General features: G+C 28.2%; 1 protein-coding gene across 1 annotated transcript; it reads left to right on the plus strand.

Moving 5' to 3' along the window:
* The first annotated feature begins 1,953 nt into the window (after positions 1-1,953).
* Positions 1,954-15,878, plus strand: LOC114288256 (gamma-glutamyl peptidase 5). Its single transcript, XM_028231739.2, has 4 exons — positions 1,954-2,571; positions 14,032-14,184; positions 15,209-15,376; positions 15,497-15,878. The coding sequence occupies exons 1-4, from the start codon at positions 2,071-2,073 to the stop codon at positions 15,596-15,598; spliced, it is 924 nt and encodes a 307-aa protein (XP_028087540.2). The 5' UTR covers positions 1,954-2,070; the 3' UTR covers positions 15,599-15,878.
* The last annotated feature ends 1,612 nt before the right edge of the window (positions 15,879-17,490 follow it).

The following is a 17,490-nucleotide window of genomic DNA, read 5'->3' on the forward strand; positions in this document are numbered from 1 at the left end:
GTTAATTAATAGTTTTTAATAATGTTAAAATTCTATTTTAATTAATAATTTAGATAATTTTATTATTATATAGATAAGCAATTAGAAATTTTACTTTTTTAATTAATTCTGTTAAATAAAAAAAATTGACAAAAAAATATTTATAATTTTTAAAATTATAAAAATAATTCATATTTTAAATAAATTTTAAAAAATATATTTATAATTTATTCAAAATAATCTTCTCCAACATTTGATCCAAAGAACACAAAGTCCCTGTTTGGTAGGGTTTATTTTCAGCTTATTTTAACTTTTAGTTTAATTTAAGTTATTTTGATGTGTTTAGTTAAACTTAAAAATACAGCTTATAGCTTTTTATAAGTTAAAAATCAACTTATTCGTTGAGTGAGGGAAGAGAATCTTAATTTATAAATCAAAAATTAATTTATATTCACAATTATAAGTTATAAATTATTAAATTATAAATTATAATCACTTTTCTATAATTCAACTAAACGGGCCAAAATACGACTAACTGTTGATGTTTGCACCCGTTGGATGAAAAAACAACAATGCTAGAGGGTCACAATTTTTGTGGCTACAATGGCTCTGTCAAAACGACGTCATTTTGGCATGTTTTGCATCCAAAACGATATCGTTTTAACAGTTTTGAGCCATTGTAACCACAAAAATTATGGCCCTCAAACATTTTTCATGAAAAAAATCCTCTCTAGCACTTGATCCAAGGAAACAAAATATGATGATCACTAAGACCTTTGTGGCTTTTGAATTTAATGTCAGATGATGACGGGTGAAAACAAAATGGAAAGAATCCAAATCTCAGCCGATTGAGAAATTAACTACTAAAAAAAAGCATTAAAAATAGTTCTAGTGAGATGGTATATCTAAAAAAATTTAAAAAAAAAAAGAAAAAAAAAACAAAACACAAAGAGAAAAAAGATAAATTAATGTTCTTTTAGTGTTTTAAATCATTTTTCTTGAGAAATTAATGCTAGGTTCACAATTTAAATTCACTATGATGTGATATGTCACTTCCTCTATTTATTACGTACAATTTGATAAGAGTCGATTTATACATGGGCTCGGCTAGGACCAATGCCACATGGGGGGTTGCCATTGGTTGAAAATCTAAAAAAAAAAAAAAAAATTTTTTTGAGCTAATGAGAAGAGACCCAGCATCCCACTGGGGTGCCATGCATTTTCCTTTATAAATATTAGAATAAAGATTAGAGATGCACCATTTAAATTGATAAATTCACTTGTACTGAGAATTTATAAATTGTTTAGAATAATTTAAATAAATATATTTTTTAATTTTTTTATAAAAATATACAAAAAAAAAATAAAGAGATAATATAATTTAAATAAATATACTTATTTAGAGGATGTCAAACAAGCTTTTAGTGTGTCACAAATCAAACATTGACACATATTATACCACATCATTATAGATCTAATTAGAACAATTATTTAACTAAGAGTATTGCTATTCAATATAAAAAAATTAGCAGTTTTGTTACATGTACCAATTGGTATATTAATTAGTGTACCAACATATGTTATGATATCACTACTTCAAAATCATAGATCTCACCTATTATACAAACTATACAGACTCGAAGCCTCTAAAATTATATCACATTATCCATTAGAACCAATTAGTGCATATAGTTTTATTAAAAAATTAGATTTAATTTTTAAGTCTAATAATGTGATAATTAATTAAAATATTAAAAATAAGGCTCTCTCTCGTATATTTTTTAATTATCAATCAATATATAACTTACAAATAAAAAATGGATTTACAAAAAAGTGGACTTATCATTTTCCTTTACAACAGATTTGGTTGGAAAATTTAAGAAAATTTGAAAAAAAAAAATTAAATAAAATATATCTATCTTTTATATAATTTTACATATTTTTATTTTTTTCAAATTTCCCCTCAAATTTTCCGACCACCTTAAGCAAATTCCATTGTCCCGTTATTATAAATATAATATAAATAAATTCATAAATCTAAGATTTCTCGTTAAAGTGTCAGATGATATATTTGTAAATTTGTAGCTAAACATGTCTCATTTCCAAACACTATCACTTTATAAGCGCAGCAGAATGTATGTTCTTCTCATCAACTCAGCTCTCAAATTCCCTTCAACCAAGCAGATCATCCCCCTCTTTCTCTGTCTAGTGCCAAACCTAGAGAGAGAATCACACTCACAGACATATATATACACATATAGAGAGAGAGGGAGAGAGAGAATGGGGAGTGGGAAGAGATTTGCGGTTCTTCTCTGCGCAGAAGATTCCGATTACGTGAAGAAGAAATACGGAGGGTATTTTGGGGTTTTTCTGAGAATGCTGGCGGAGGAAGGCGAGGCCTGGGACGTTTTCAGAGTCTCCAGCGGGGAATTCCCCGGCGACGGTGAGATCGGAGGCTACGATGGCTTCGTGATCACCGGAAGTTGCAGCGACGCTCACTCCAACGACCTCTGGATCTGCAAGCTCTTGAATCTGCTCAAGAAATTGGATTCTATGAAGAAGAAAGTTCTAGGCGTTTGTTTTGGCCACCAGGTATTTTCTATATATATATAGATATAGATGTGTGTATCTATTTTCTTTTATTCTTGTTTTTGTTTTTATTAAAAATGTGGTAGTGGTCTGTCTCTTTTAGTTTGATGATACACTCCTCTGCAGAGTTTTCTGTTTGTTTCTGTGGTTACTGTTTTTCCAAGTATAAAAAACTTTCCATGAAATTAAGGTCATTTTAGCTCAAATCAGAATAAAAAACTGATATTTTTCTTTTTAAAATTTGTATTAAAAAAAATTCTAATCCGTTTAATCTTGTAAAATCTAAACATATAAATTTTTTAAATTAATTCATTAAAGGAAAAAAAATCTCTAACATACCTAAAGGTAATAATGTATGAGTCTTTAATATTTGTTTTTGTTTTTCATATATTTTCCTAGGAAACAAACAGAGCGAGAGGAATTGGAAATTACAGGGGTTAGGAATTTGGGGTTTTCACGTGAGAATGGGATTTTTATATGTTGACCAAATTGACCCTCTCCTTACAATTTTGATAGATGAATAGTTTGGTCTTTTCACATCTTTGTTTGGGATAAATTATTTTAGTTATTTAATTTAATAAAAAAAAGTTATAATTAAAATAATAATTGACTTTTTTTATAATTAATTTGATAATTATAAAAATAAAATAAAATAATTGTAATTTAAAAATATATTTTATCTTACTAATTAAAATAATCTCTTTATCGTTATTTAATTAATTTAACTCCAACCCACGTTCAGAACGATAATATTTTAGGCAAAAGGCCGAATGGTTAAGTTGGGCGTTGTTGGGTATGTTTGGTTTGGGTTTGTAAAGTGATTTTGAAAAAAAATTTAAATAAATTTGTTTGGTTTGTAAATTTTTTAAAATAATTTTTAAAATTACTCTCTCTTTTATTTATTAACTAATTACTTTTTTATCATCTCCTTTCTCATTCTTAATTATTTTTTCTTTCACATACATCTACTCAATTATAACAAAATATCAAGTCATTCTAAACTCTTAAACTCCAAAATTATTTTCAAAATACACAACCAAACGAAATAAAAAAATTTCTAAATTCTTTTCTTAAAATAATTTTTAAAAACTACTCTCTAAAAAACAATCCATACATACCCGTTTGTTTGTACTTTGACGTGGTGTGGACGCGCTATGAGGCGCGTTTTAATCTACTGAAGTACACATAAAATGAAAATGTCTGGTATCAGTGTCAAAGCTTATGAGGAAGGATTCTAGAGTATTTTTTTTCTAAAATTTTTTAGAGTGGTGTGTTGTATGGTTGAAATTTAATGATAAGTCACATTAATTTTTTAGCATTAAATCTCACCCATACAACACACCACTTTAAAAAACTTTAGGAGAAAAAAAACTCTAGAGGATCCTTGGTGAAAGGTGATTGGTTTACTGTGTGTGCCTCGAACAGACTGGACCGTTGAGTAAACATTCTCTCTTTCCTCTCTTGACTGCCTGCTCGGTGGGCCATTGAATCCGATTTCTCAATTTCAATTGAATTTTAATGACCTAAACTGTTTTTATTTTAAAATTTATTATGTATATTATATCGATAAAAAATTAAATTATTAAATATTAAAAAAATTAAAAATTATTTATTAAAAAAATTTAATAAATAGTTTTATTATTTAATAAAATTTTTACCTCACATGACTTTTAATATTTGATTGACTTAATTTTTTATAAGTATAATATACATGACAAATCTTAAAATATGAACAATTTAAATTATTAAAATTAAGTCTAAAATCGATCCAATAACTCCCAAAGTAGGAAACTAAAGAGAGAATCGTTGAGCTGGTTGCAAGTACGATTTCTAACATTTTAGATTCATCACATATAGACGATAATCACCGGTCGTGTTTAATATTAGGCTTGATTTGGCATTAGTTATTTTGATTAAAATTAGTAAACAAAGATAAAACTCGTTAATTTTAGCTTATGTTTGGGAAGTTGGGTTTGAGGATTTTTTGACTAAAATAGTCACAAAAAATAAAATCGATTTTTTAACATGATAAAACGAAGCATCACATCTAATCCAAAATTATTACATTATTTCTCTCACAAAAAAGTCAAAAGTCCTTCCTAAATCAGGCTTTTTAGCCCCAGGCTAAAATAATCAAAATAGTTAAAAAGCCAACCCATTTCCCAAACGAAACCTTAATAAGATAAAATATTATATTTAAATAATTTGTTAAAGTGTATTATATGATAAAAAAGTGATAAAAGTGGGGTCTAAAAATGTGTGTTAAAGTGTATTAAAAGTTTGTTAATTTTAGAGAATGAGTGGTGATGTAATAAATGTGTTAAACTGTCTATTAAGGGATGTGTTGAAGAATATATATTGCAGAAGCTGACAAGGAAGATGGGTGGACGTCCGGCCAGTCAACTGTTCAATGACAAATTTTTATTTTTATTTTCTTTTCTTGAAGGGTTCAGACGTCCAGAGAGACGATCGGCCGGACGACCCTACGGCACTTCCCCACATCCCCCTCTCTCTTTCTCGCTAACTAAAATACTAGCCACAGTTAACGAAGAAGTTAACAGCTAACACTAGCACAACCCACTAACAAACTCTTTAACACTTCCATTGTGAGCCTAAAAGTTACTGTGACTGGCTAAAATTTTGGCCGCTGACCTTAGCACACTTATAAACACGTTCATTGTGGATACTTTAATATTAGGCTTGATTTGGCATTAGCTATTTTGATTAAAATTAGTCAACAAAGATAAAACCTATTAATTTAGTTAATAAGATATAATATTATATTTAAATTATAATTATTTTATTTTTTCGCATACAATCATTAAGGGTTGTTTTGCGAAGATGGTTAAAAGTTGATTTTTTTGAATTTTTTTAACCTTCTTTAAAAAAATGTGTAAAAAATATGAGAGATGATATGATCCAAAATGTGTTAAAAGTTACGAAGTGGCTTTTAATCCACCTCCCAAAAGTGGCCTAAATCAATTTTAAAAAACTCAAAATTTATCTTAAATACAATATTTTTAACACAGTTAAAATAATTAAAAAGTCAGGTTAAATTAGTTCATCCCAAATGAGGGCTTAGTATGTCATGTAAAATTGAGGCTTAAATTAATTTAAAAAAGTCAAAATTTATCTTAAAAACAATTTTTTTAACCCGGTTAAAATAATTAAAAAGTCAAGCTAAATTAGTTCATCCCAAATGAAGGCTTAGTATATTTGTAAAATTTTAGGACTCGTTTGGAAACATTCAATTATTACCTAAAAGTAAAAAATACACTAAAAAGTCAAAAAAACTAACCAATTATACAAAAAAAAATCAAAAAATTAAAAAATCAAAAAAAATCAAAAAATAACATGTTCTCAAATAAAGTAAAAAATGTATTAATTTTTTTGCACTTTTTTTCTCTCTGTTTTTTGCACTTTTTTTTTTTTGTAAAAAATCAAAAAATTATCCTAAATATATTAATTTTTTTATTTCATATTTTAACCAAAAAATTAAAAAATTACTAAAATAGCATGTTCTCAAATAAAGTAAAAAATGTATAAAAATATAAAAATTACTAAAAATAATTATTAGTATTATTAAAAATGTATGAAGTATATTAAAATATATAAAAATATATATTTATAAGTATTTTAAAATATATTAAATATATAAATGTTTGGATATTTTATAGTTGTTAGCATAACTATTACTACTTACCCAAAAAAAAAAAAAGCATAACTATTAGCCGTGTTTGATTTCATTTTTGAAATATTTTGTTGAAAACAAGTTAAAATTTTATTTGATAAATGGTGGGGAAAAAAATTAAAACATTCATCATTTTGTCATGACTTTTTTTTAGAGAAAAATGTTTTTAGTGTTAATTTTTTATTTAATAGATTTTAAACAAATTTTTAATGGGTAATTAAAAGAAAAACCTCCAGAGTTTGATCGTTATAACAAAATAAAAATCTTAAGTTTTTAATTTTGTCAAGTTTTCAATCTAAACTATAAACTTATTTTTATTAAGGAAAAATTGACAGAAAAATGATATACTAGATTATCATTTTTTTTGGCCCATTTTACCTAATTGAAATAAATAAAAAATTTAAATTTATTTTATTAGAAGAATCAAATTTTGAAGGTTGTTGTTGTTGTTGTTGTTGTTGTTGTTGTTGTTTTTTTTTTTTTTTTTTTTTAAATTTTCAAAAACAAAATCAAACATCTGTACTACAGCTATCACTTTTTGACAAGTGGTTTTTTTAGAGTTTTCACCTTTGTTCTTTAATTTTTTCTTTTTTTTTTACTTTGTCAATTTTTTTTATTTATTTTTGTGTTCATTTAAACTAGTATGTCCTATATGAGTTTTTGGTTCTTGGAAACTTTTTTCCAAATTTTATATTTTTAAAAAAATTTGTTGGAGTTTCTAGTTTAAGCCTCACAAGGGCCATTAATTCCAATGAATAATCTTATACAATTTTTTTTATACAAATTTCATTAACAAACTGATGTGTTGAATTGTTTTTACCATTTAATTTAAGTCGCTTCTATTTAAATTTCAAGTTTCTATAACTACATGGTATGTTAGTTAAATATTCATTTGTATAGCATTTTACAATTTCGAATCTACTCCAATACTAATATGGACCACTATCAGTAACTCATCCCTATGGTCCCACGCTTAGACAAATTACACAGATAATCCCTTTAATTTGTCTTTTATATCGATTGATCTCTATAATTTTAATTATATCAATTGTCTTTGAATTTTTTGTATTGTGTCAATTTAAGTCTAATTTTAATTATATCAATTGTCTTTGAATTTTTTGTATTGTGTCAATTTAAGTCCAATTGGTAATGGCCATTTAAAAAATAAACTAAAATCAAGGGCATAATGGTCCGTTTACTATTCTTAAATTGATTGTGAGGTTAGTTTTCAATTTAAAATTGTCTATTCCCTTTTGAATTCACCATTTTGTGGTTGATTTCTGTCAAAATTCTTAACAAATGTTATTCATTAGAAAAAATTCAGACAACATAAAAATTTGAAGATAAAATTAATGCAATTAAAATTACAATGATTGCATTGACACAAAAAATAAATTATAAAAATTACGGATATAATTTACCTTGAAAGTTTAATAAAGCTTTTTTTTGTCCAAAAGCCACAACAAAATAAAAATCTAGAGCCCATCTTGAAAGGACTTTTCTTAAGCATGCCTTGCATATGGTATGTAAGGCACTTACAACCTTACATTTACACCTTTTATGTATTGGATTTTTTTGCATTTACACCATTTACACCTTACATATGGTGTGCAACCTTAAGGAGGTTGCACACCCTAACATTAAGATTTTAGTCCATTTAAATCAGCTTTTAGTAGGCGAAATGACTACACACTCTCTTGCATAAAGATGCGAAGGGTCTGCACCGATACATTGTAAGTATGGCAAAAAATTCGAAATATCATTGCGACTTTGTGTTGTAGCAAATAGTAATTATACCCATTTAATGTTGCTACTAGGGTGCTAGACACACCACACACTACATACCACATTAGACCAATCACTTGGACCGCCAATTAGGGGTTGCCACTAATTCCCTAATGAGAGTCATTGTGGCCTCCCTTTGAATGAATATTTCCCTCAAATTCGTTGGTGGGAGGAGAATCTTTTATCCACACAATGCTATTTAAAGTGGAGTATATATGTCTCACAAAAAAAATAAGATTTACATGATGTGAGACCTATATATAGAACTCATATTCAAAGTGGAGTATGAATGTCTCACAAAAAATAAGATTTACATGATGTGAGACCCATATATAGAACCAATAATGTTAGGTATCATGAAAAGTCTTTATGAAAGATTCTCCACTCTTGGATTAGTTTATAGTGTTTGTAGTGTTTTATTGTATGTTATGCAATCACCCTTGGATTAGTTTCATGATATTTATTTTATGAAGCGTAACATTACTCATATAGAACCCATCTTTTGTAAGATATTTATATTCTGTTTTATGTGTTGGTCTCTGTATATCTAACATTATTAATAGATAGATGATTTAATATAGGAGGATAAGATAAAGCGGGACAAAGGATCTAATTATGTTATTAGAGGGCCCCTAAAATTAATGACTACAAGGTGTATTTATCACATGTCGGGTGTAAAATAAATCAATTTACTTAAATTTGACTTGTGTTTGGCTTGTTAATAGTTCATTTGGGATAAGTTTGTCATGTAAATAAGTTAAATTTAAACATATTTAAAGTTTTATTAAATTTTCAAGTCAAATTTGAATAACTTACTAATTTTTTTTTTTAACTTACTATTTAATTTAACTCATATGTTACCTACAAAAAATTGAACTACCTAACCTCGGCTCGTGATGGATTGGATATGGATTAAATTAGGTATTTTGGCATCCACCAAAGGTTAGATTATTCTGTTGAAATGTGTGCTAAGTTTGATCCTTGCTGGGTAGGTGATAGTAGTCGTTTATAGGAAAGGATGTATTGGTATTGTTTTCATAATTTTACTGTCGGCCTGTTTTCAAAAAAATAAAAATAATTAGAAGTTTACTCCTCTTTTCTTTTCTTTTTTTCTTTTTTGGTTGGTTGTCCTTGTAAACTTTGTGAGAGATAAGCCAATGGTGTCTTTTAACACATCAATTTATAACTATTGAAATATTACAGATTTCTACAGTATCGAGTCAAAGCCTTGTCGAACATAGATGGACTCAAGATTCTAATCTGAAGAGGCAAAAATCTTAGAAAACAAATATTAAATTTTCCAAAATAATAAGCGAACTACAGCTTGTATATTTTAAACATATTTTTAACTAATAACTCTATATATAATAATATTATTACTATATTTTTTGGAGTCCAAATCCTCTGTAGGATTTTCTTGCCGGACATCTTGTAGTGCAAGGCAAAACGACGTCATTTTACCTCATTTTCTCTTTTTATTTATTTATTTATTTTTCTTTCAGCTTTTTCTCCTATGACGAAAATCAAAACGAAAACTAAAAGAAATCTGGGATGCATGAAAATACAAGGCATGGTTAAAATTTAAGGGAAATATTTTGATGTTGACACCCAAACAAGGCACCACCACCTTATTAGTGTTCGTTTGAGATATGAGTTGACTTTTTGTCTTTTTAGTTATTTTAGTATGGGGTTAAAAAGTATTATTTAGATAAGTTTTTTGATTTTTTTTGACTTTTATAAGAAAAAAAATAAAATGATTATGAGTTTGATGTGATGTTTTGTCTTATTAAGTTAAAAAATATATTTTGTCTTTTTGTGACTAGAATAACCAAAAAGCCAAGCATGCCAAACAAATGCTTAGTGGCTTAACAATTTTTGGGGGCATGATATACTCTTTCATTGAATTTTGTATTCTATATACATGTAAAGAAAAATCCTACTGTAATTTTTACAAAATTGCAATTAGGAACTATGGTAGTACATATTATATCATTATATGTATGTAAATATAGAAGAAGAGGAGACCTGTATAATATACATATATATATACATAGAACCTATAACATAGATATAGAACTTGATATATAAATGATATATATACATATATATAGAATCTGAGACATTTTGGGCCTTTGGTCGGACTCCGCGTTTGTCTTCCCCGTCGTCGGTCCGCCGCTGTTCACCCCTCCTCTCTTCGCCTTCCAGTCCTCCTCTGATTAAGAAAGAGAAGAAGCTGCTGAAAAAACAACAAAAAAAAACAAAACGACCCATTTTGCCGTGCACTACTAACTCATGAAGGAAAATCCTACAGAGGATCTAAACTCCATTTTTTTAACATGTTCTTTATCAATTTGTTGGCCTTTGTCTCAACCATTCACGTATGGACAACCCCCAAAACTTCATGTACACTTGTCCAATTATTTGTGGAAAAGAAACGATGTCAATCAAAATAATTGCATCGATGTTTGTTTGTAAAAAAGCCCATATTCTATGTTATCACAACAAAGTGTCCCAAGCTTCCAGCTTGGATTAGCAATTGTCGGTGGGTGCATTTTGATTACAACCCTCCCCTGTACAAAAGCGTGGGTCTGTACAACTCACTGCCACATCAATTTGTTAGGTTAAGAAATTTAAAAATATTGTATATATTCTGCATATAATAAAAAATATTTAATTTTTTTATATATATATTTTTTGATATTCTTAAGACACGTTAATAAAAATTATTCAGTAATCCAAACCATGTCAGCACAAATGCGAAACTATTTGTTGAGCTTTTTGAGAAAAGAATAATATTATGGATCATGAAAAAAATATCATGAAATATATCATAAAATTTTTTCATTATTTGATTAATGTGTAGTGTTTATCTTTTATGATTATTTTCATGATATTTTTTTCATGATCCCTAACATTACTTGAGAAAATGGATCCCAACAATTATGAGATGTCGAGTTTGTTGAGAAAATAAATTTCAATAATTATCACATGTCCAGCCGATACTTGTGAAGATAGTTATTGTAATTGAAGGAATCAAAATAGAGAGGATAATTTTGAAGCACCACAAACAGAGTATACCTTCCCTCTGGTAGTGTTTATTTGGAAGGGTTCAAGTATAGAATAGGACTAATAGTTCATTCGGACTAATAGTTCGTTTTTTATTTAAAATTTTTACACTGGATTATGAATTCCAAATCTATGGGATTGTTTTATCCCATGGGGGTGGGACACAATACATAGGATAACTCATCCCATGGGGATTAGGTAGTAAAATTACATTTTCGACCCTCTACTATTTAATATCTTTTTAAAAATAAAATTTATTTATTAAATTATTTATACTTAATAAATTTATTTATTAAATTGTTTATTAAATTATGCTTAATAAAGTAAAATAAATTATACTTAAATTATTTATTTTAATAATTATATGGTATTATACTTAGTAAAGTAAAATAAAATTTAAAAATATCAACTACAAATTAAAATAAATTTATGTAATTTTTATTAATATTTTATTTTTTAAAAAGTTCTAATAAAAAAATTAAATAAAATTTATAATTTAGATTTAATATTCTCATTATTTAGTAAATAATTCAAAAGGACAAAATAGTCTTTTGAATATTTATCATTCTCTATAATATTCTAAACACACATAGGATTTAATAGAATAATTCAATTCAGACATCTAATTTCATAACTAAACAAATATATCAACCAAATAATCTAGAGATAATATATCTTAAGATTAACAATTCGATAAATTATAATATCTCTTTATTCAGTCCACCAAAACAAATATGTCTCCTCTCCATTTAGCATGTTTAACCTAAAAAGGCTTTCCATATCTTATATATATATCAAGGTTCACATATAAGACCATCTCCAACGGTTTATCAAACCCAGCATCAAATTTAAAATTTGGTGAAAAAGTTACTGTTTGGTGCTCCAACGGTTGCACCAAATCGATATCAAAATGAGATTTCACCAAACAATTCATCAAACTGAGGACAGAAAGCAGATTTCATCAAAACATTGTTTGTGACCGTTGGAGGGAGGAACCGGTCAACCAGCCGGTTGCTCGGCCGGTTGACCAACCGGTCGACCAATTTCCTTAGGTTCAAACAAGTAAAAAAAAAAAAAAAAAAAATATTTTTGCCTTACCGATTGACCGGCCGGTCAACCAACCGGTCAACCCACCACCAAACATCTGAAAGGGAATGAGTCCTGGAATGATTGAAGAGTGGTAGTAGTTCCAAGAGAAGATGGGGTTGGAGTTCCAAATTGGATCGAGCTATCTTTCATTAAAGAGAGTGAGTTCAGAAGATTTTAAGTCTCCATATCTGTGACAGTAGAGTTTGAGTTGTTTGAGAAAGTTGACATGGAAGGTTGAGGTTGGAGGAGATATTGAAGGTATTGAAAACTAGCCATTTGAACAGCTTCTGTCTGCAATCTCACAGCTTGTTCTTCCCATGTATGGTGTTCCACGAGCTCTTTGAAATTAGCCAGAGCAATGAGATGAGGTAAGCTTGAGAAAATATCAGTAAGCTTGAGATTAGCCATGAAAGTAGTGGAATCATCCTTCTTGATCTTCGTTTTCAGAAGAAGTCACTGATTTGTGCACTTGACAAATTTTCCGTGGGTGGTAAATCTATCAAAATGGAATAAAGCTTTATGTTTTTCTCTGTTTTTTGAGCCGGTTGACCCACCAGTCGACCAACCGGTTGACCCCCGACATTTGATACGGGATTTGATGTACCGTTGAAACTAATGATATCAGATTTGGTAAAATGAATCATTTTTTACTCAGATTTGATAAAAAAAAAAAATGCACCATTAGAGATGCTCTGACATCGCTTTTATTTGGTTGAGTGCTCTACCCAATCTTTCTATTATTTCTATAGATAAAAAGTCATAATCATGTCCATCCATATTATAATGACATGACTTGATTTGTTTGGTGGGATGGTTTGTTGATATTAAAGCTGAAAAATCTTGAAAGAATGTTTAAATGACAATCAAATTACCACCATGCAATATATAGTAAATAAATAAATAAATGTTTGTAGGTCCAAATTATTAACTAATTGCTTGAATTTTATAAATAAAAAAAGTGTTATTATATAGAATTATTATACAGAATTATATTACTTAGGCCTTGTTTGGGAACAAATTATTTTAATAATTTTTTGACTTTTTACAAGGGCTAGGCTTCCCTCCACTTCGATCCGTGAGGGCTCACCACGGATCCTGTTTCGATAATATAAACTATTAATGTGTTGAACTTGTCGAATACTATATGTTTGTAAAAAATTACGTTGATTGGATATCGATAGCTATCTTATCGGATCAGATTTCTGTCAACCGTTTATTTTTTTATTGTCTATTTTTTTATACAAAACTGATTTGATCACGTAACTATCAATATCCGCTCAATGTGATTTTTTACAAGAATATAGTATTAAACAAGTTTTACATATTGAACAGTTTATGTTATCAAAATAGGACCCGTGGTGGGACCCCACAGGTCCAACAACACGGATTAGAGGGAAGCCAACCCATTTTATAAAAAGATATACAGAAAAATAGAGAGAGTGATATGACATCTTATAATAATTTTTTGACTAAAACTAAAAATTATCAAACGAGACCTTAGTATAGCTTAATCATATCCCATTTCCCAATAATTCTATCAAAAAATGTTAAGACTCATAAAATATCATCTCTAAATTTATCTCTAATAGCATAGACTATTGCATGTCAGTTGTTGACTTGTATGAAAATCAACCAAGACTCAACCCTCTGCCATTTCAATGTGGGTAAATTTAAATATGATGTTTTAAGGGTCTTTAAAATTACTCAATTCTATAATAATATTTTGTAAAAAACAAAAAAGTTGATGGTTTCTCTATGTAAATAAATATTAGTAAAATTATTATTATTGCATGTGAAAGTGATGTTTATTTATTGGGTGGAGCTTTGATCAGATATTGAGCCGTGCACTGGGGGGAAAGACGGGTCGTTCCATAACAGGGTGGGACATTGGAGTGAGAACCGTCCATTTGTCACAATCCTCAAAGCTCTTTGCATCTCTGAAAATGCCCAAGCTCCTCTCCATTATTGAATGCCACCAAGATGAGGTGTGTTTTCAAAAATCATAAAAGTATTAGTTTATTGTGAAATTATCTTCAATGTGTAGGTTCTATTTTAGTAAAAATACATTTTACAAAATATAGTCTTTTTTCATGAACTACTCCAACACTACTGTGTATTTTATTCTTTTATGGCACACTATGCCTATTTTGGGAAGTAAGGGGAAAAAAACAAGTTTTTGTCTTTTTTTTTTGACTTTTTAAAAAAAAAAAATGTTAGAAATAGAGAGTACTCAAATAAGTCAAGAAGCCAATCAACTAGTTTTTTTTCCTAGTTGCCAAAATAGGATATGACAAATGGTTAAAATAACATATCATTTAGGGCCAGTTTGGAAAATGACTTTTTTAATGATTTTTTTATTTTTTTCTATGAGGTGAAATTATTTTCTAATCATTATAATAACTAACGGATAATTCATTGATCAAAACCCTTACACCTCATTATATCTTTTATTCCTAGTGTATTTATTTGGAGTTTCTGGCCTTGTTTGGTTTGTTTTTTAGAAACAAATTTTGAAAAAAATTTTCTAAAATTTTGTTTGGTTTAGTGATTTTAGAAAAAAAAAAATTTAAAATCACTTTCTATCTTCTACAGATCAATTAATTACTTTTTTTTTCTCTCATCTCTCATTCTCGATCATTTTTTTTCCCATATGCATCTATTCAATTACAACAAAACATCAAATCATCTCAAACTCTTATACTCCCAAACTATTTCCAAAATAACCAAACAAACTAAAAAAATTTCTAAACTCCTTCTCCAAAATCTTTTTTGAAAATTTATCTCCCAAAACTAAACCAAACATACCCTCTATCTTCCATTTTGAAAGTTTTTGTATATTAATCATATGTTGTATTTTATCTTTATTTTAATCTTAATTCATTAGGTTTCATAGTAATATGATAACACAATATAAAATAATTATAAAAAAATAAAATAAAAGAGTAACTAGGAGCATTTTTGGTATTGCATTGTTAGCAATAAGTTATAACCTAAAATGTAATGAAGTAGGTAAGGGAACTCCCCCCAAAAGCAGAGGTGATAGCATGGTCCAACAAGACTGGGATAGAGATGTTCAGGTATGGTGACCACATGATGGGTATCCAAGGCCACCCTGAGTACACCAAGGACATTCTCTTGCACCTCACCGACCGCCTTCTCAATTGCAATCTCATCCTGGTAAATCCCAGCCATCCAATAATGGATCCCCAATGATCTTGAACTTTTTTTTTAACATTGTATGTATTTGTCCACTTAGAATGATACAACATGTTTTGTTTTTTTCTCTCTTTGTTTTAGGAGTCCTTTGCTGATGAGGTGAGGGCTAATGTGGAAGCAAGTGAGCCAGACATGGAGGCATGGAAGAAACTGTGCATCAGCTTTCTCAAGGGTGGATTGTGATGATAACATTTTTAAGTAATTTAAGGGGAAATGAGGGGTCGGGATTGTAAATACGAACTAGTTTGGGGAGTTGGCTGGAGAGACATGTTTTGGGCAATGGGCAGTGCTTTACTACACCGCAGCTACATTGGGCACTATACATGTGACAATGTAGCTTCTTTTGATGTCATCAAGTGAGGCTTTTTTTCTTTTTCTTTTTTTTAATATCAATTGACAAGGTCTACTTACTGAATCAAAAAAGACAAGGTCTACTTAAAATAATAAAAGTTTGTTTTATTTACAATGGTGTTGGTTCGGCTGTGTGTTTTTTTTTTTTTTTTTAATATAATGAAAAGTTCAAAAATACTCATTATTTTCGTATTATTGAGAAACAAAATTCAATCCTTACACTGACATGAAAATTTTCTTTATTTTTATTTGTGCAAAAAAATTCCAAATTTTAAAAACAAGTTTTCATATTTCTATTTTTTTTAGTTAGCCAAATAAATTTTATATTCTATCAAAAATGAAAACATAAAATATAAAATATAAAATATAAATATAATCAAACAATGCCATTCTCACCTGTGAGAATCAGCTTGTGAATGGTCTTGTCACTCAAATTTTATTAATAAGTCTTAAGTTGAGACCTCTTTGATACGTGAAGTTAGAATGTTGGCATTTTTAAAAATTTCTTTGGCCAATTAGCTGTTTTAGGTTAAAAAAGTTTTTAAGAAAATTAAATAAAAAGTCAAAAATTCAACACAAAATATAATTGCCGTGAATTGCCAAAGGCTTACCAAGTATAGTGTAGAAAGATTAACATATCCTCAATTTTGCATATGAGGTAAAAAAAAAAAAAAAAAAAAAAAAAAAAAAAAAAAAAAAAAAACCTTGATTTCTCTACCAAGGACAAAATAAAAATTTAAAGCAAAAAACCAGCCACATACACAAGTCAATCACTTTTTTTTCAAATAATATAACTAAGAAAACGCACTAAAAAATTAAATATATAAACCAAAAAATTACTAAAAACCCAAAACCCAACACACATCTCAATCAACCGGGCAGAAGATTTCCATAGAAACCTTTCTAGACTTCCAAACATTTTAAAATATTTTTCTGGCAATTATCAATGTTAATGACCTAACACTTGATTATAATTAGCATTCTAATTTTATAATTGTAAACTTCATTAAAATTTTAACTCTACTAATCAATGCTACGGTCACCAAATGGCCCGTGGGTAAGTATTATCCAACCCGTCCAATCCGTTTCATAGCCTATTCCAATCCACTTAACTGCTCAACCTGTTCCATCCTATAAAAGATGATTTAAGATTTTAAATAAAGGTTTGAAACCTGAGCCGCCCCATAAACCCGGCTCGTACAAGCCTAGATTGGTAAATCCATCCCAACCATCCCATCAACCCGACTCGAACTATCCCATAAAAAAAAATTAATATTATTAAAAAAAATAACATTGTTAAATTCAATTTTAATCTATCAAAATCAATATTGTTCCATTTAAATGTATAAAAAAATATTTGATAACTCATAAATTGTAATTTAAAAAAAACAATTATACAAAACATAATTTGTTAAAATTAAATTTAACAATGGCCTGTAATATCTTTCTAATTCTCAACTTTTTACATATAACATTGTCATATTTTGTTAATTTAGTAAGTTTATACTTTAATTTGATTGTTTTGATAGTATTGATTAATTTGATCATATGAATTATTAAAAAAGTAAAAATGAACGTGTAGAACTTAATAATACAAACTTAATAAAAAAAAAAATATAATCTAATTAAATTTTATTTTGACTGTAAAACCTACGAATATAACATGATTTTAATTTTAATTTTTTAAAATAAATCTAACCTAGATCAATGCATTGACCAGTCAA

This window comes from Camellia sinensis, chromosome 12 (genome assembly GCF_055761805.1).
Source record: "Camellia sinensis isolate YWXY chromosome 12, ASM5576180v1, whole genome shotgun sequence".
In the NCBI taxonomy this organism is placed as follows: Eukaryota; Viridiplantae; Streptophyta; class Magnoliopsida; order Ericales; family Theaceae; genus Camellia; species Camellia sinensis.